The sequence below is a fragment of the Macrobrachium rosenbergii genome, chromosome 48, assembly GCF_040412425.1.
Source record: "Macrobrachium rosenbergii isolate ZJJX-2024 chromosome 48, ASM4041242v1, whole genome shotgun sequence".
NCBI classification, from domain to species: Eukaryota; Metazoa; Arthropoda; class Malacostraca; order Decapoda; family Palaemonidae; genus Macrobrachium; species Macrobrachium rosenbergii.
In genome coordinates, this window is record NC_089788.1 from 38758156 (window position 1) to 38778559 (window position 20404).

The window sequence follows — 20404 nt, forward strand, 5'->3', positions numbered from 1 at the left end:
TTTAGGAAGATTGTCATTCGGGTACAAGATCCTCATCATGAAGATACCTAAAATCTCTTTGGAGGGTGCCCTCTTCAACAGAAGAAGGGGTTACCATGCCAAAACTCTGCAGAGCCAACAATGGATAAATAACTGGTGCCTACATGCAAAAAGGTACACTTCCAATACTCAACACTGAGTACTTCCAAGCTTCCCGTTGAGTACTTCCAAGCTTCCCGTTGAGTACTTCCAACCTTCCCAAAAATCATAACAGGGTTTAAAAAGCAGTAGGCCGAAAAAGGCTACTGATTGATTCAGGGAAAATCCCCTGCACACACCAGAGAAGTTAACAATCTGCAATAATCATATTTAATCTCCACATCATGAAGATAAATCATTGCAAATCCTGTACAGGATTACCATGCCACTGAGTGGCTTCAATAACTTCACTGAGTGACTTCAACAACTTATCTAAGGATAAGTTCTTTCCAAACTTAAAAGCTGTAGCCATTGCTCCCATGTCAAGTGGCTTACCTTCCAGTACAGACAGAAATTAGCATGAGAGTCCTTAACCAAAGACTTAATGAAAAGGACTACATACTGGCTCTTACGTAAGCCTTTTTACTTTCATTGCAATTCAAACAAATCTTCAAGTCCTTACTAAACCAACAAGCATCAAGTTCTTCAGGCCCTAGTGATTCCAAGCTAGGTAGAGATACTGTTATGGGTAAGGGCCAAGCTCAAAATGAGGCAAAAGTAATTGCCTTGTCTTCAGCAAAGCCTACTTTAACTGACAAAGCTTGTACCTCTATCACTCTTTAGCTGCAGCTAAGACTACTCTGAAGAGTTTCCATAGAAACCTCTTTACACATGGAACTGTTCAAAAACATTCGAAGTGTGACAACACAATGAACTGAAGAACCGAATGCAGATTCCAAGATCAAGTACATACCTAACTAAGTTGTTTGTAGAGGTGCTGGTACTGGAAAAACTCCTTAATGTGGGACCATGACTTATACACTAACCATTGGTGTTTGCAGAATCAATTAGTAGATTCTCTTTTAGCACTGATAATGGCATTACAGCAAGATCTTGTTTTGAGCTCAAAGGTGCCATGGACTATCCCATGTGGTCATCTGTAACTTGCGAGACTGTAAAGGAACCTTTCATCTCTTGGCTGCTTGTGTCCACCACTGAAAGAAACTGGAAACACAGCCTTCCTTGGCCACCCGGGGTAATCAACGCCTAGAGACAACTTACAAAGTCGCTTAATTCATTGATAACTTCCTGAAACATAGCAGGAGGGGGAAAGGCATTAGAACAGTCTAGACCTAACAAGGGAACAGCTTAGTGTCCACTGCCTAGCTAGAGGATCTTGTGCTGGTGAACAATAAACAGGCAAACAGGTCTCAAATAGGTCAATACAAAGGGGACCCCCACAGTACTGTCTACTGCAAACATCTTGACATACAGCCCATTCCATTGCTATTACTTATCTCAGCAGCTGAGTACATCCACTAAAACTTTCATAATGAATAATTACCCCCAGTAAGGTATTAACTCAGGATATGGTTACATGTTTAATTTGACCAAATAACAAATGAAAAAAAAGCACAGTGCATTTAGACATAGTGTTCACTCCTCCTCATGCACAAAATGATTACTTGAGTAAAATCTAAACTGCCCTTATATGGCATAAAAGTGTGTCAAACCCATTACCTTTCAATAAGGCCAATCTTCATTTTAGCAACTCTGAGAAAGGAAATGTCTCAAAATAGTTATTTTTTGTTCTCAACCTTGGGTACGAACAGAAGACCAGTATCTTCAATGCAAAACCCAGCAATCCACAAAACACTGGGAATTCTCTTACCTTTTCACAGGTCCTAAGGCTACCAAGAGAGTAAGTAATTGCTTCAAGAGGCTTTTAATAAACGACTCAAACAGCTTTGCAAGCAAAAACTAAACACCAAGGTTTCTGAAAGAGAGTTATGGTGTACCAGGCTCCTCGATTACACCAGACCTAAAGACCTCCTGGGGTCCAGGTTATAAGCAATGTCTAGTTAAGCATTACTTAAAACACAAGAAAACGTATAAATAAAATATCTAAAACTTAGAAATGACAGCATTTAAGAAAACGTATAAATAAAATCTCTAAAACTTAGAAATGACAGCATTTAGAGTACCTGGAAAACTAAAGAACTCAATGAAGTTGCCTATAGAGGTGCATGTTCCGCAAATACCTCAAGCCCAACTCCAGAAGAGAGAAACTAACCACTGCCTCTAAAAACATTAGTAGCTGAACCTCTTGCAAACTTGAGGATAGACTCTCAGTCCACACCAGAAAAAACCTCACTCCTCATGATAGTTATAGTGTCAATGTGAACATCTGAAGAATGCAGAAGCTTAGAAAACTTCTGCTTGTGGGAGTTTTAAAGGAACTTGCTAAGTATGAGCTCTATGTAGATATACAACAGAGGAAATAGAACTTGAAATCAATCCTCATGCAGCCACCAAGGAACTAACTACTAGGAACATCCTAGAGTCCTTGGATCCTCTAAACTTGATGAGTACATCTCCAATCACAAATAAGAAATATGTAAGGGTTCATAACCAATTAATACTGCTGAAATTGCCCGACAAACCAGTCAGAAGACCTGGAAGTGGAAGTCAAAGACTGTTCTGAGCCACCAAAGATACCTACAATCAGAGTTTATTACAGTTCTTACAGAAACACTGACACAGCTGAAAAATCACACACCAATCTGTTTACTTGGTCCCTTAGCACACTGTTCCTACCCAGAACAAACTAAAGAAATGACACAGTCTTCCCTGCTTCTGTCCAAAGAAGGGCCTCTGCTAATTTGAGTAAAAGGACAAACATTAACGATAACAATATCTAGCTGGATGAAAGATATTTAATTCCATTTATATATATATATATATATATATATATATATATATATATATATATATATATATATACTATATATACATATATATATAGTGTGTGTGTTACATATATACTGTATATATACATATACACATATATATAATCATGAAGCTACAAATGTCGCTTAATATCAAATCCACACTTCCTGAGGCAGCGTGGATTTGATATTAAGCGACATTTGTAGCTTCATGATTGTATATGAATCTCGGTGTGATAAAAAAGTCATACATATATATATACACATACATATACATACACATAAATATATACATATAAATATATATACATACATATATATACACACACATATATACACATATACATATACATACAGTAAACCCCTGTATTCGAATTCTCACGATTTGAGGACTCATATTCGCGGATTTTTCTGTGGAATGTATCTACCCACTATTCGCAGAAAATTCGTCCATTCGCAGTATTTTTCACTGAGAAATATTCACTAATTACTGTGTTTTCATATAATTTTCATGACCAAATGCACTTTTTGTGATAAAACTATTAAAATACTCAGGTATAAGCATTTTTAGAGGGTTTTTCTTGTGCTTAAACCATCAAAATAGGCAGCTCTAAGCATTTTTAGAGGGGTTGTAAGTATTCGCGGATTTTAGCTATTCGCGATGGGGTGCGGTACGCATCCCCTGTGAATACAGGGTGCCTACTGTATACATACATATACATACATACACACACACACACACATATATATATATATATATATATATATATATATATATATATATATATATATATATATATATATATATATATATATATATATATATATATATATATATATATATATATATATACATATATATATATATATATAATATATATATATATATAATACACTACATAACATATATATATACATACATAACATATATATACATACATATACATGATATATATATATATCTCCTCTCTTTTCTCCTGGGCGATTCTCTCTTTCTCCTTCTCTTGCCTCTCTATCTCTTCTCTCTTCTGGGCAATTCTCTCTTTCTCCTTCTCTTGCCTCTCTATCTCCACTCTCTTCTCCTAGGCAATTCTCTCTTTCTCATTCTCTTGCCTCTCTATCTCCTGGACAATTCTCTCTTCCTCCCATTCTTGCTTTTCTATCTCCTCTCTCTTCTCCTGGGCAATTCTTTCTTTCTCCCTTTCTTTTCTTTCTATCTCCCTCCCCGCCTTTGCAGCGTCTTACGTTCCCCTGGACCCAGTCCCGTAATTCTTGGCCTGACATTCCCAGGTTTTTTCCTGCCTGTATGTAGAACTTAAAGTCCTCATTGTGTTGGGCTCTTGGAGTCGACATTTTGACAAATTTAGTTGGTAGGGCCCTATAAAGTTAAATGAATTTGGATTGAGAAATAAATGGGATCGGGAACCGATTTTGGTGTGGGCAACCAAATTGGAATTGTTATATCTTAATAAGACATAGGGGTGGCCTGAATGTCTAAAATGAAGAAATATACTTTATCTCTTACACGGCCTCAGCTGGTTATTGCGGGGATAGTAGGTTTGTTGTCTCGTAAGACTTAGAATTAATTTCGTCGCGGAGGACACGTTAGACTTAGAATTAATTTCGTTGCGGAGGACGTGGAATTTGTTTCATCACGTGGGACGAGGAATTGGTGGACATCACGGAGGAAGTTGAATTTGAGGCATCACGTACGACTAGCATCATGGAGGACGTGGAATTTGTGGACGTCACGTGGAATTTGTGGATGTCACGGAGGATGTGGAATTTGAGGACATGGAATTTGTGGACGTCACGGAGGACGTGGAATTTGAGGACGTCACGTAGGATGTGGAATTTGTGGACGTCACGGAGGACGTGAAATTTTTGGACATCACACAGGACGTGGAATTTGTGGGTGTCACGGAGGACGTGGACTTTGTGGACGTCACAGAGGACGTGGAATTTGAGGACGTAATGGAGGACGTGTTTGAGGACGTCACGGAGGACGTGGAATTTGAGAACGTCACGGAGGACGTGGAATTTGAGGACGTCAAGGAGGACGTGGAATTTGAGGACGTCACGGAGGACGTGGAATTTGAGGACATCACAGAGAACGTGTTTGAGGACGTCACAGAGGACATGGAATTTGAGGACATCACTGAGGATGTGGAGTTTGTATTTCGCCTCTTAAGACTTGGAAATTGGATTCGTCCCATAGGACTGGGAAATTGGATTCCTTCCGTAAGACTTGGAAATTCCATCTCATAGGACGTGGAAATTGGATTTGTCCTGTAGGAATTGGAAATTGGATTCATCCCATAGGACTTGGAAATTGGGTTTGTCCCGTAGGACTTATTCGTCTTGTAGGACATGGAATTTGGATTAAAAAAAAATTTTTGCTGAGGGTGGCCCGAGTACGGACAAAGTTACAGGGACAAACTACTCTGGCAATGAATGAAGATTTGGGTAGGCACACGGGGAGAGGAAGGGGGGGATGAAGGTCGTCTGACTCTAGGCTGATGAGAGTTATTTTTAGACACTGGTTGAATGAACCCTTTTGTTTACAAAACACTGTCTGGGCTTTCCTGACTGCGGGGAAATTCCCGGGATGGTCGGATAATGGTGAAATAACCTTGTAATTCTACCTAGAAGCAGAGTTCAAATTTCGCTTTCCTAACACTTGAACTTAGTTTTAGCTAAACTGAGAGAGAGAGTATTTCAGCAATGCAAACTGATTTCGTCTTGTCCCCACATGGGAGTTTGTCTGCACCTAAATAATTCGAGATTCCGAAATGCGAAGTAAAAAATTTTGCACAGAGGAATTTTTTTGCACTATTCCTCAAAAAGAAACTGGTTAGCACTCGTTGTTTCCTAAATACCTATCAGGAAAGGCATGCAGTAACCAAATCTAATACAGTGGTTCTCTTCTCTCACTTGTCAGATGCGTCCCTATTTCCCTAATTTCCTAGGGTCAGTCATGTTTGTAAAAAATTTTTTACTTGTTCGGTTCCCCTTTTCAATTGAAAACAGGAACTGAACAAGTTCCCAAAAGCTATCTATACTGATTTATCTTTAAATATATGTGCATATACATAACTGTGGGTTTGCTTCTCCATTTTAAGACTCAAGCTACTATGAGTATTTTTTAATTATGCATTTTTGGTTTTGACTATTACAACTCTTAGTTATTATACCTCTGTTTTAGAACGTATTTGCCACACTAGCACATTTACACTTCGTAGACGGTGCAGGTAAAGTTAAATCAATTTAAACTATCTACGGTACAGGTAAAGACATACAGAGAAATAATAAGTTGAAAAAATGTATGAGCGCTAACTATGAACGAGAGAGAGAGAGAGAGAGAGAGAGAGAGAGAGAGAGAGAGGTTGTCCTTAAGAGAGTGAAATTGTTTATCAATTATTACGGACACATAGAGAATAACACGAAAGAGAGAGAGAGAGAGAGAGAGAGAGAGAGAGAGAGAGAGAGAGAGAGAGAGAGAGAGAGAGAGAGAGAGATATTGTCCTTACTTGAAATATTAGGTTAGAATATTTATGAATTATTACAGGAGACAGAGAACAACATGAGAGAGAAAGAGAGAGAGAGAGAGAGAGAGAGAAAGTTATTCTTATGATAGAAATCAAAAGATGGAAATTCATTATTAAACTAACTTATAAATGAAATTAAAGTTACAGTAATTTCATTTAAAAGTAACTTAATACACTACCTTAAAAAGAGAAATAAATGGTTGACATAAAAATATACGAGAGTGTGAAGATTAGTATACTATTTCTCTCCCCCCATTCCACCGATCTATTTTTTGAAGTCTTCTCAACCTCGTTTTTAAAAACTTTATTCTGTGTCTTTCTCTTTGTTCTGAAATGCTCTATGTCTGTTTTAGAATGGCGCATTTGCAGTATGTAAACAGTGCAGGTTAAATTAGATCAATCTAAAGTTATCTACTATACAGTTAAAGACACACAGAGAAACAGTAATACATGCAATAGGTTGGCTAACTATGAGAGAGAGAGAGAGAGAGAGAGAGAGAGAGAGAGAGAGAGAGAGAGAGAGAGAGAGAGAGAGAGAGAGAGAGAGAGAGAGAGAGAATTACATAAGAAACCTTTGACCAGCTAATCAGTAACACTCCCCCTTCTTGTTGTGTTAAATCGACATGTCTGACAGCTTTTTGCCTTCGAGCTTCTTACAGAAGATGTGGGAAAGACAATTTTTGTAATTACAGGTTTTTATTATTATTATTATTATTATTATTATTATTATTATTATTATTATTATTATTATTGTTATTATTATTATTATTATTATTATTATTATTATTATTATAATCATTATAATAATAATAATAATAATAATAATAATAATAATAATAATAATATTATAATAATAATAATATTATTATTATTATTATTATTATTATTATTATAATTATAATAATAATAATAATAATAATAATAATAATAATAATAATAATAATTATTATTATTATAATTGAATATTATTGCTGCTTCAGCTGCATTTATTTTGTAGAAGACTTTTTCTATTTTCCTTATTGCAGACTTCTCTTCAGTGGAGGTGCGTGCTAACAGCGCGCCTATATTTGTCATTTCATGGGGGAAAAGTCAAAATCTGGATTCTGCTTCTTTATATATTCTATACAGTTGGTTCTATACAATTGTTGCCACGACGCGTTTCGACAGACTCTTCTGTCATTCTCCAGCGGGAGCTAGTAGAGGACTGACAGATTGCACAGGTCCTTCTGAATTTATACATGGGCTTCAGCGGGGGTCATGGATGGCGAATTCTGATTGGTTGCAGTCAGCGAACTTCAAGCCAAATTTCTGCGTGGCTCGATTCTGACAGATCTTCGCAACCTGGGAATGTCATTCATTCCAGCGTTCCCATTGGCCTGCCGTTGCGTGATGTCATGCCGGCTGACATCATCGGTAGTTTGGCTGCTATTGGGCTGCGGATGAATGATGTCATTATCTACTCTTTCTGTAAGTAGTCGGGGATTGTCTCGAAGGCGCCTCGCTCATCAGGGGCATCTCCATTCTCAGGGTTGTCGTTTTCAGGTATTCGTTGGATTTGGCGGTTGTTCTGCATTATTCTTCTTAAATTCGTGGGTAAGAGCGATGCCTCCTGCGTCGTATTCATTGTTGGTTTTGTCTCGGCAATGAGGCGCCTCTAGCAGGCGCAGACGTCGAGTCGGCGGCTCTCCCGATTATACTTATATTTTGTATAATACTGTCGCGGGGAGATGGAAATATTGTGAGTAGCACGGGCGTGGTTCATGATGGCACCCTCCTGGGCGTGGCAGGAGATCCTTTCAGACAGACGCATCGTGGTCATTCCAATATAAGCGCTGGGGCATCCTCGGACAGGACATACAAATTGGTAGACCACGTTCTTCTGCTTGAGGGTTCTCTTGCTGGCGGAGAGGGTTATTTTTCATCACCAGATCACAGGTGCGGCGGTTCTTATAATAAATTATAAGATTTATTCTCTTACTGTCTTGGGTCGGGGTGACGTTTTCCATGACGATTTTCTTCATGGAGTTCTCGTCCTCACGGTACTGGGGATGCATCCAGGCCTTATAATAGATCTTTATGTCATCTTGGGGGCAGGTTGTGTGTTCTCACCGTTGTACCATTTTTCCAGGCCAGTTCGAATTTCTTTGTTGATGACTTTGTTGGTGAAACCATTGTTCACCAACATTTGTGCAGCACGTTAAATTCCTTGTTGGTGTCCTGCCAGGTGGAGCAGTGGGAGAGGGCCCTTTAATGAAGGCCCTGACGGTCGTGTTCTTAAACCTAGCAGGGCACTCGCTATCCCCATTCAAGCAAAGTCCCAAATTGGTGGATTTTGTGTAGACTGAGGTCTTCAAGTTCCGTTCGTCTTTGTGACCATAACGTCGAGGAAGGGGGCCGGTCGTCTGTGCTGAACTCGACAGTGTAGTTCAACACACTGCATTGTTGGAAGGTCAGACGAAGGGCTTCAACCTCCTCCTCATTGTCTGCTTGAACGAAGGCGTCGTCGATATATCGGGCATATTTCTTCGCCGCTGGATTCTCTCGAAGACACGTTCTTCTCACGGTGCCCATGTAAAAATTTGCAAAGAGGACGCCCAATGGAGAGCCCATCGCAACGCCATCCTTCTGTCTATACATGTGCCCTCTGTGCGTAGTGAAAGGCGCCATCTTCGTGCAGATCTCCAGCGAGCCTTCAGGGAACCTTCTGGGATGTTCAGGGGTCATTGTCGGCTCTCTATAGACTTTGTTTAGGATAATATGGATGGTTTCATCCACAGGCACGTTGGTGAATAGACTCTCGTCCAGAGAAGCGATGGTCCCTGCGCCGGGAGTCTCGGATCACTTGAGGAATTCCACAGAGGACTTCAGGCTATAACTGCTCGGGACGTGGGGTCAAGATATGATTTAGTCGTTTGGCGGGGCGTAGGTCGGGGCAGGTGTTTGGCTGATGATCGGGCGGAGGGGATTGCCAGCCTTGTGTGTCTTGACATTCCCATATAGGTAACCAAGTTCAAAGTCACCTGCGATGGGGGAAGATGGACAGCATTGCTGGCAGCATTCACAGTGCTGATGATCTTATTAGCTTCCCTCTTGATGTCTTCGATGGGGTTCCTCATCAGCCTCTCGAATTTCGTCGTGTCCGACAGGATGGCATCAATTTGTCAAAATACTCCTCCGTACATATAAGGACAAAAGCTGCTGTCTTGTCAGCGACGCACTGTGATGCCTTCCTTTTCCTTCAGCTCCTTCGCAGCTTTCCTCATCTCACGGTGCAGACTCCACTGTCGTAGGACCCTCTCTCTGTGAGGGCTTCTGCTAACAGGAGGGGCTGGAGGCGTCGGAAGTTCTAACGGTGCCTCGAGGCACCGTTAGAACTTATTATTATTATTATTATTATTATTATTATTATCATTATTATTATTATTATTGGACATACTTTGCTCTTCAAACATTCACTTATAGACCAGATTTTTTTCATGGCTTTGGCTTGGTAAAGTTGTGTTTTGTATCTTCTGTTCTGTTCATTATGCAAGAAGATACGAAACAACTTTACCAAGTCAAAGCCCTGAAAAATAAGATCTGGATTATTATTATTATTATTATCATTATTATTATTATTATTATTATTAATTATTATTATTATTAATTATTATTATTATTATTATTATTATTTGAAAATTAGTATTTATTATTAGGTGAAAAATTTATTTATCATACAAAACAAATAAACATATACATGTATCACAAAAATTCTCTCATCTCAGTAAAAGCGAGAGAGAGAGAGAGAGAGAGAGAGAGAGAGAGAGAGAGAGAGAGAGAGAGAGAGAGAGAGAGAGAGAGAGAAAGCATTATTTTTATCATTTAATGTTATTTAATTTACACATAAAAGCTTGAAAACTTAAAAATTACATAAAAAATTAAACGAACACTTATAAATTACATAAAAAATTAAACAAACACTTTTGTTGGGTTTCTCAGTGTTCGCAAATGTTCGTTTGTCTGTGAAAAACTTGTGTATGACAATTAGTTAGGTTCCAATGAAAAGTTTGCATGTCTTTGAATTCGCGCAACTCGAATTGCGCAAGTTCGGGGTATTACTGTAGTACACTGTATGGGTATCCACTAATTTTTTCTTAATTGAGTTTAGCAGCATTTGTGAGAAAATTCTTTAAAGCAATGTTATTGCAGTAATTGTGAATTAATATTTTAGTACAGTACTACTATTTTATGGATATGATCAACTGATTGTGATACCTAACAGCATACTATGGACATACTTGTGGCCATGTCAGCCTGTTTTAATTTGAAGTGTTTGCTGCCTATAGTGATATAGGTAACTATAATTAATTCACACCACCCATGCATCTGATATCTAACCCCGTCTCCTAAGACGCTCCTGATTGGCCATTGATCAGCCAGTCACAGGGCTGGAAACTAATCAGCATCTTCCAGCCGTCACCGAGTCGACATCTACGCTGTGACCTCTTGTCATCAAATATGTCTTTCAAAAGTTATAACTTTCATTACATCTCAGTTTTACCCGAAGAAAAGTAGTGTTTCTCAATTTCATCACTAAACATTGTCAAGCCAATAATTTAAGGATTATAATGAGGAAAGGTCGTAGCATAGATGTTGACTTGGTGACGGCTGGAAGAGACTGACTAGTTTCCAGCCCCGTGACTGGCTGATCAATGGCCAATCAGGAGTGTCGTAGGAGACGGGGTTAGATATCAGATGCACGTGTGGTGTGAATTAATTATAACACTAGGTAGTTTTTTTTATTAACACTTGTTCCTTTTAAGATCACTTGAACCCCAGAGAATTGCTCATTCTGCTTTTCATCTATGGAGATGGCTCATAACTACCTGCCATGAGCCAGCCCCTGTAGGAATAAAGGAGAATTTGGCTGGTTGATAGACATGTGAAATGTGCAACATGCTCCTGGCAGTAATTTTAAATTATATAAAAGAGCTCGATTTAAGCTGTCTGTATGAATTATAGGTTTCAGCAGAAATAAGGAAGGAGGAGATTACACTGTTCTGGCAGAACTCCAGAGTTTGTTTCTATCCCTCTCCAAGCAAATTCCATGTTTGGGCAATACTCCAAAAGCAGTAGATTCTAGGAACTCCCACTTCAACTCCTATGATGGAGATGACGAGTCTTTCCTTCGAAGAGAGGTCACTAATACCTGGCGTGAAGTGGATTTAGCTGCAGAAGCTTCACTTCTGAATCTGGATGATCTAGGGAACAGTCTTCTGCTTTACATGAGAGAGATACCACAAATTAGAATCTTGCCTCTCTCATGCAGCAATCAGATATCGAAGGAGACCCTGATATGGTTCACCCAATCAGTTCATGAAGGCTTCCCTGATAGGGAAACACCTCTTGCTGTACTTTCAGAATTCTGGGAGGAAATCATGAATAGTACCAGGGATGTCCTTGCTACTGAGAGTCAGCATATCAGAGACCATGTTTGCTGCAGTAGCCAAAACACTTATCAAGACCCTATGGGGAGAACTCTATGACTTTCTGGAGTGCTGCATTAATGACTTGAAAGGAAGCATTGGCTGGCTCCAAAATTTTACTCTCCAATGTAACCTCCGTTACAATATTCCCCCTTCCGTTGGGACCTTTCAAAGAGTGCTGTTACACAGCTCTTTGAACGAGCTGGCAACAGAAATGCACAATATATGCTGTTCTTGGAAAAGGAAACTCTGGGAAACAATACTCTTGAAAGTTTCCTCTTCCTAAGCCTAAGAAAGCTCGGTATGAATTGGAGCCATACATGCATCCAGTCACTACTAAAGGATCCCTTCAGAAGGCAAGACAGCAGTAGCAGCAGCATCCCCTTTTGAAGCAGACAAAGACACTTTGCCAAAGATAAGGACTTCAAATTAAAGGCAAGGGAAGAGGCAGAACCCAATATGAATGGCATGGTTGGGGGGTCGTCTTCTATAGCAATCTCAAAGGATTCTATCAGAGCTGGTCTCAGCCAGAATAGTGCTTATTGGCACAGCAGTTAATAGAGGCATTAGTGTATTTTCTTCCCAAAGACTTAGCCAATTACTATATTGTGCTTAATACTCTGTTGACAGAAGGACTTTATGTTTTTTTTTATTAGATCAGATAACAATAGCTTCCACTTACCTGAACGTTTTTTGCGGCCCAACAATTCTACACTAGTTTTAACTGTATTTATGAGCTCACTCAAATATTTAATGTGCAGGCTGGAAGACAAATACCCTGGCAAGAAATCCTGAAAATAAAATGAGCTATGTATTAGCTTCATATATATATATATATATATATATATATATATATATATATATATATATATATATATATATATATATATATATATATATATATATATATATATATATATATATATATATATATATATATATATATACAATCTTTAGCTTTTACAACCTCTGCTATATTATCTTAGCTTTATGACTTTTGAACTCAAGTGAAAAAGCTTAATTGTAAATTACAGTAATCTTAACATCATTTAACAAAACTGTTTTCACAATAACACTTCACAAAAAAACATGATCATACTAATGATCCAAAATTTTACTAATACTGTAAATAACCAGAGTTCAGCTTCAATTAATTATGAACCACACTTTCACCTGAAACTGTCTTGTTTTTAGTCATGCCTCATTAATGAATACATCGAGCCTGGATAAATGTACAGTATAGTTAACCAGCTGTGAACAAACGCTCCTGTGCATATGATCAAGATACTGTTCCTTTGAAACTAGGATATAAAGCAGTTTCAAACATTGCTATAATGCTAAAATCAAATACAGTAGTAATCAACACTAAAAAATAAACAATATTGTACTTATAATTTATTAATACAAAAACTTACTGTTGTACTTACATTACTACTGCCACAATAATTGGTCAAAAACAATTTCTAAAGGTTGACTGGCTGATTTGTTTTTGTTATCTGATATCACATTTTGGTTATTTGATGCCAGATGTATAAGCTTATTGTAAATTATTTGGAAGAAAAATTATAAACAAATCATAGTGCAATCTAACATCTCAGAAAACAACCCATGAATACTTCATACTCACACACCTTTGGATTCAAATTATACATATTAAAAAAATTAAATAACCTGAGCCTCTTGAATGGCATAGAGTGGACCCCCTCCCCACCCCCGCCCATTTTTTCACACTTCACTTTATCACGGATTTTTGTGGAACTTATCTTTCACTATTACGCGGGAACTTTCACCAATCCGCAAATTTTCTCAAAGCAATATTCACGAATTACTGTATCTTAATTTTATTTTCAAGAATAAATACATTTTTATGATAAATTATTTACTAATTTTCAAATGTTAATATTAAAGTAAACACAACAAAATATCTATAATATGTTTAAATACAATTTAAATAAATCTCTAATACAAGTCGCAAGGTGTTAAGCTCATTCTGGGGCCCTTTTCATATAGCAATATTTACTCTTTGCTGTATGTTCTTCTCGTGACTAAATACATTTTTATGATAAATTACTTATTAACTTTCAAATATTAATATTAAAATGTAAACACAGCAAAATACCTATAAAATGTTTAATACAAATCTTACGCTGTTAAGCTCATTATAGGGCCCCAAAATGAGCTTCACCAGTTTACGATCTCTCTCTCTCTCTCTCTTAAGGGTAATGTAAGATGTATTTGAAACGATATTACTGTAAAATGTTTCTGGATGTACAGTATCTAAAATATTCGCTAATTATTTTAATTTTATTTTCCAGTCTGCTTTTATTGAAATGCAAAAACTTGTAATTATAACATGGAAAACATGAAAAAATGAATGACAAAGTAACATCACGTTTTCTATAAAACTATACTGCACAAAAACAAACATGAATGCATAAAAAATCAATCTCTCTCTTATCTCAGTGAGCGAGAGAGAGAGAGAGAGAACAAAAATACATGTGCACAATACAAATATTTAATACACTAGTGACAGCAATTGTTATTATCAATGTAAAAGGAAAATGGAACAACTTCAATGCTATGAGAGAAAAGTATACCTTTGTTTAACCAAACCACTGAGCTGTGCTATGAGAGAAAACACCTATGCTTATGTATACAGACCACTGGTTGATTAACAGCTTGATTAGTGGTCAAAACATTCTGTAAGGACCTATTTATTTGATTTATATCACCAGAAATAAATTCATTCTTCATTGGCCGGCGGAGATATTTTCAGCAAAGTGCTAGCCGTGTTTACCATTAAACTGCTATAATATTTAAAATTACTTGTTAAATCACTGTTATAATTTATATTTTCTATAGATATTTTGCCGTGTTTACATTAATAATACATCACTTAAGGGTAACAGTTGTAACAGTTGTGCTGTAAATCTGACTTTTGGTGGTTTGGGGAGTATTTTTGTTTGAAATATGAAATTGTTTTACTATAGTATGGAAACTGAAGCTATATTTTTGTTTGAAATGATCAAATTGTTTTAGTATGGAAACTGAAGGTATATTTTTGTTTGAAATGATATGAAACTGTTTTAGTATGGAAACTGAAGGTATATTTTTGTTTGAAATATTAAATTACGCAGTGAACTGTTAAAATGGGCAATTATAAGCATTTTAGTTTAAGGGTAAAGTAAAGTAAGTATAGCTTAGTTTTACCAGACCACTGAGCTGATTAACAGCTCTCCTAGGGCTGGCCGAAGGATTAGACTTATTTTACGTGGCTAAGAACCAATAACGGGACCTACAGCTTATTGTGGAATCCGAACCACATTATAGCGAGAAATGAATTTCTATCACCAGAAATAAATTCCTCTAACTTTCATCAGCCAGGCGGAATCGAACTCCAGCCCATCGAATGACGGTCTGAAGCTCAACCAACTCGGCCAACAAAGGGCTACAGGGTATCTGGCAGTAATAAGCAGTTACAAGCATTTTTTGTGGGGTTTTTGCATTCCGCAGATTGTGCATTTTTGTGGTGGGTTCTAGAACGTATCCCTGCGAAAAAGCGGGGGAGCACTGTACCTCATCTTCGTAAAGAACCCTAGGATGAGGTTCTTACCACTGACCAAAGTTTGAATGTAGAAGTCAATTAATTATTATTAATCTTCTCATCTCAGGCCTTGGAGAAACTGCAGCTTCTTGAATCCCCAACGCTAGGACTCCTAACCACAACGAGCTTCACAGATAATCAGTTAACTGCATGCACCAATCAATTAATTATTAATCTTCTCTTCTCAGGTCTTGGAAAAACTGCAGCCTCTCAAATATCCAAAGCATGGACTCTTAACCACAAAGGGCTTCATAGATAATTAAGTAATTGCATGTAGCATTCAAATAATTATTAATCTTTTGATCTCAGGCCTTGGAGAAACATCAACTTCTCGAATCTCCAAAGACTGAACCCTTAACCACAAAGAGCTACACAGATAATTGACTAATTACATGTAGCAATCAATTAATTATTAATCTTCTAATCTCAGGCCTTGGAGATACCCCAGCTTCTCCAATCCCCAAGGCTGGGACCCTTTACCACAAAGTTTCATAAATGGGGAACCAAGCATATCATACAAACGTAGTTAGTCGTCATCTCCCACAAATTTGTTAGATAAATATTATGCAGTCATTCTCTCTCTCACGTTGGTGAGAGAAAAAAAAAAAATTACTACGCACCCTCTTTATAGTGTATGCAAAGCCCGTGAGGTACAAGCTTTGTGAGTGGTTAAAATCCCACCCTTCCTGCCAATAGCATGTCGTCAAGGAGGGTGGGAAGGGGGGTTGTTACAAGTTGTTATTGGCTACTGTCAGTCCTGCCAGCCAATAGCGTATCGTCATGAGCTCTGTTATTGGTTAATTCTAATCCCCCGAGCCGGTATCGTCATAAGCCTTCAAAAAAGCAATAAAAAAAATTGTCACACAAGCGATGATGGGATTTTAGTATATTTTTATGTTTACATACAGTAATCGATATTTTTTTGAAGGATATATGCAATAGAGAGAGAGATATGGGCGGTTGGCCTTACTTAAATCGCAGAAGTGAAATTATTCGTGAATTATTCGAGAGAGAAAGAGAGAGAGAGAGAATAGTGATTACATCGTTAACCAGTTTTATGATTTCACGGGATTTTAATTTAACTTTCATCGATACTTTGCTGTGGTTACTTAATATTAATATTTTAAAATTAGTAAATAATTTTTTCATCATAAAAAATGTATTTAGTCATGAAAATAAAATAAAAATCAGTAATTTAGTGAATATTGCTCTATGAAAAAATCCGCGAATGTAAATTTTCTTCAATCGTATGCGTTGTACACCGAGTCATCCCAAATATTACCGTCGAGAATCATAAGAAAACTTTAATTTTATTCCTTAGGGTGTCGTGAAAACAACAAATCCTGCATTTATATTGAGTTTTTCACAATAAAAACCCTCCAGATATTGACCATTCTGCTCTTTTGGATGCATATCTCTTCCGATCGTCGTCAGACTGGCGTCGTCCGAAATACCAGCGAAAATCGTAAAACCTTACTTTTAATCCTTTGGGTGTCTTGAAAACAATGAATCCTGCATTTATATTGAGTTTCTCATGATAAAAACCCTCCAAATATTGACCATTCTGCTGTTTTGGATGCATATTTCTTCCGATCGTCGTCGGATTGGCGTCGCCCGAAATACCGTCGAAAATCGTTAGGAAACCTTATTCTTAATCCTTTGGGTGTCTTGAAAACAACGAATCCTGCATTTATATTAAGTTTCTCATGATAAAAACCCTCCAAATATTGACCATTCTGCTGTTTTGGATGCATATCTTTTCCGATCGTCGTTGGATTGGCGTCGTCCGAAATACCGTCGAAAATCGTAAGAAAACCTTACTTTTAATCCTTTGGGTGTCTTGAAAACAATGAATCCTGCATTTATACTGAGTTTCTCATAATAAAAACCCTCCAAATATTGACCATTCTGCTGTTTTGGGTGCATATCTCTTCCGATCGTCGTCGGACTGGCGTCGTCCGAAAAACCGTCGAAAATCGTAAGAAAACCTTACTTTTAATCCTTTGGGTGTCTTGAAAACAATGAATCCTGCATTTATATTGAGTTTCTCATAATAAAAACCCTCCAAATATTGACCATTCTGCTGTTTTGGATGCATATTTCTTCCGATCGTCGTCGGACTGGCGTCGTCTGAAATACCGTCGAAAATCGTAAAAAAACCTTACTTTTATTCCTTTGGGTGCCTTGAAAACAATTTATCCTGCATTTACATTGAGTTTTTCAACAGAAAACCCTCCAAAATTGACCATTCTGCCATTCTGGAGCCATATTTCTTCCGTCGGACGGGCGTTGTCAGCGTCGTAAACCTGGAACATGCGTTGTAACCCAAGAAATAATTTTTTTATGAATATATTTGAAAAGCGTCGTAAACTCGGAACGTCATGAGCCGAGACCGTCATAAGCCGGAGACTGTCTTATATAGGTTTTGACATAGAACAAACAGGTTTTGACGCAGATAAAACCTATTTTTGGTAGTCACTGTTGAGTCCTCAAGGAGTTAACCCCTATGGTGTGCCAGTGCTCCATGATGACTAGACTAGTATCAAAGAAACATTTTTCTAGCCTGGTCTTATAGCCGGGTATTGTGTTGAAATGAAAACACTATGACACGTGATAGAGTATAATGGACTCAAAGATAAGAGGGCATTTTCCCTCATCTTCAGCAAAGCTGAACCCTGTTTTTCCTACGTCAAAAAATGCAAGAAGTGACTATTGTGCATGCACGTCTGCCACATTGTTTATGACCAGGGCAGGCAAAAGACTAGCTCCATTATCCTCTGCTAGTGCAAGCTACTGTACACGCATGATGTTTCAGTGCTCTTTACTGTTTTCACCAGCAAGAATTATGGAAACATCCAAACTCGAAAGTTTAGTGCTTATTTTTAAGCTCCAGTTAAAAAATTGTTAGTTTAAACTGTGGAACAGATGTTTTTGTGTACGGAATCCGGAAACCGGACTTTGTTTTCAGAGCAAATGGTCGGTGCTCTCTCACAATCTCAGTTATTTGCAAAAGCCCTAAAAATCTGAATTTTTGATCATTCAATTTAAAAGTGTAACTAAAGAAATGTTCCACAATTTATTATTAATTTACATAATCCTTTCAGATAACGATGTCCACAATAGCCTAGACGGTAGCCTCATGAGACAGTACCCTAACTAATTCAGTGTGAACAATGTAAACAGAGTAAGATGTTGTCTGTAGCCTATATCCTAGGATTACATATCCTAAAGGTGATTTACATAACCTGGATTAGGTAGTAACCCAATTTAAGGTAAGAACCTTTTAAGACACTTTTTATGGTCCTAGGCAGCAGCCTAGTTTACACCAAGGATCCTAAAATTCGATAAACAGGAAACTAACATTTTCCCTCTATATAGCCTCTACACTTAAGTATGATCTAAAATAATCCTGGACTAGGCAGTAGCTATATTAGTTTAAGTGATAAACTTTTAAAACATCCCATTATTGGACAATCATTTTCCTAGACGGTAATCTAGATCTAGATGAAAACAGTAACCTGTGCCAGATGAGATGGTAGCCTAGCCTTAATGCTACATACTACGGCAATTGTGTTTTATGTAACCATACCCTTGTGAAATAAATGGTCCAGATTCGGCAGTATCCTAGATTAGAGTAAGTGATAACCTGGCTATAAGACTGTATATTATTCGGTTACTATTTTATATAATAGACCAAATAACCTAGGATTGGATACAAACACGGGAGGGGGTCAGCCTCAGCTAGACAAAAATAGTAGCCTAACTGTGTTTACTTATTTGCAAGTTGCTAATTTTATATAGCCTGTACATTTAAGTGTGATCTATAAAAATCTGGATTAGCTAATACCCTATACTAGGCTAAGAAAGAACAATAAGCCTAAGAGCGCATATAAACAGTATTCTAGGATTAACAACATTGGTAAGGGAAGCCTAGGAGTACATATAAACAGTATTCTAGGGTCAATAACATTGGTAAGTCTTATGAGGCCTATTCCCTTACAGGTGATATAAACCTAGAACCGGCAATAGCCTAACTAGATTAAGTGGAAATCCCTTATTAAGTGAATGTTCCTACTGTTAACTTAGAAACAGCGGGACTGAGTATCAGACAAAAAAGGTAGTCTTGGCTACATAAAACAAAAAACCAGATTATAAGAGGATTAATTTTTGGTGTAGCTTAAATCCTTAGGTATTTAATCAAACCTAGAATAAGAAACGATCTAGAATAGGTTAAGCGAGAATCCTCTAAGAGATCTTCTATGCTTAGATTAACGTAGATTATACTAGAAGGATTAACCTAAGCCATATAAAACAGTAGCTTGGGTTAGTTATGAAACAAATTAGTTTATAGAAGATTAGTCCATCTGGCATGATAAAATTTCACATAGCCATTGCAAAAGGAATAACAGTTTAACTAATGCAGCCCTATATGCTGTCAGAGTCAACCTAAAACTAGAATGGTTTAAGTTAACTTGGATATTTTATAAAAGGCATTACATTTACAAATAGTAATCAAATTAACCTATAAGATGTAAGGCCAGGGATTTAAAAAAAAAGTGTCTATTTTTAAAAACAACTTATGCTAATTAGTTTCTAATAACAACTTGGTTCTTTCACTACAGGCCACCATTATGCAGGACCCTCAGCTCAAGCGTTCCGTAGCAAATTGCTAGGTTCGCTTTTTGCCAGTTGGTACGGCCCATTCCACCTGCCATAAGCATAGTCCTTGCAAAAAACAGGACAGATTTGCTTGGTCACCAGATATGTGCAAAATTTGCAGTGTGCTCTTGGCAGCAAGTTTTAAGAGTGAGACAGCTCGTTTCGAGCTCTCAAGATGGGTCCTAGGGTTCAGCAAGGGGGAGGAAGGGGGAGATTATATCT

The 20404-nt window shown here is 37.5% G+C and overlaps 1 protein-coding gene across 2 annotated transcripts in view; it reads right to left on the reverse strand.

The window, feature by feature from the left end:
* The window catches only part of pkaap (A-kinase anchoring protein pkaap), a 539141-nt gene that overhangs the window by 96394 nt on the left and 422343 nt on the right, over positions 1-20404 (reverse strand). For both annotated transcript variants that reach the window (XM_067091661.1, XM_067091662.1), the window contains exon 7: positions 12602-12710. In XM_067091661.1, the coding sequence (XP_066947762.1) occupies positions 12602-12710 (109 nt within the window). The remainder of the gene's footprint in view (positions 1-12601; positions 12711-20404) is intronic.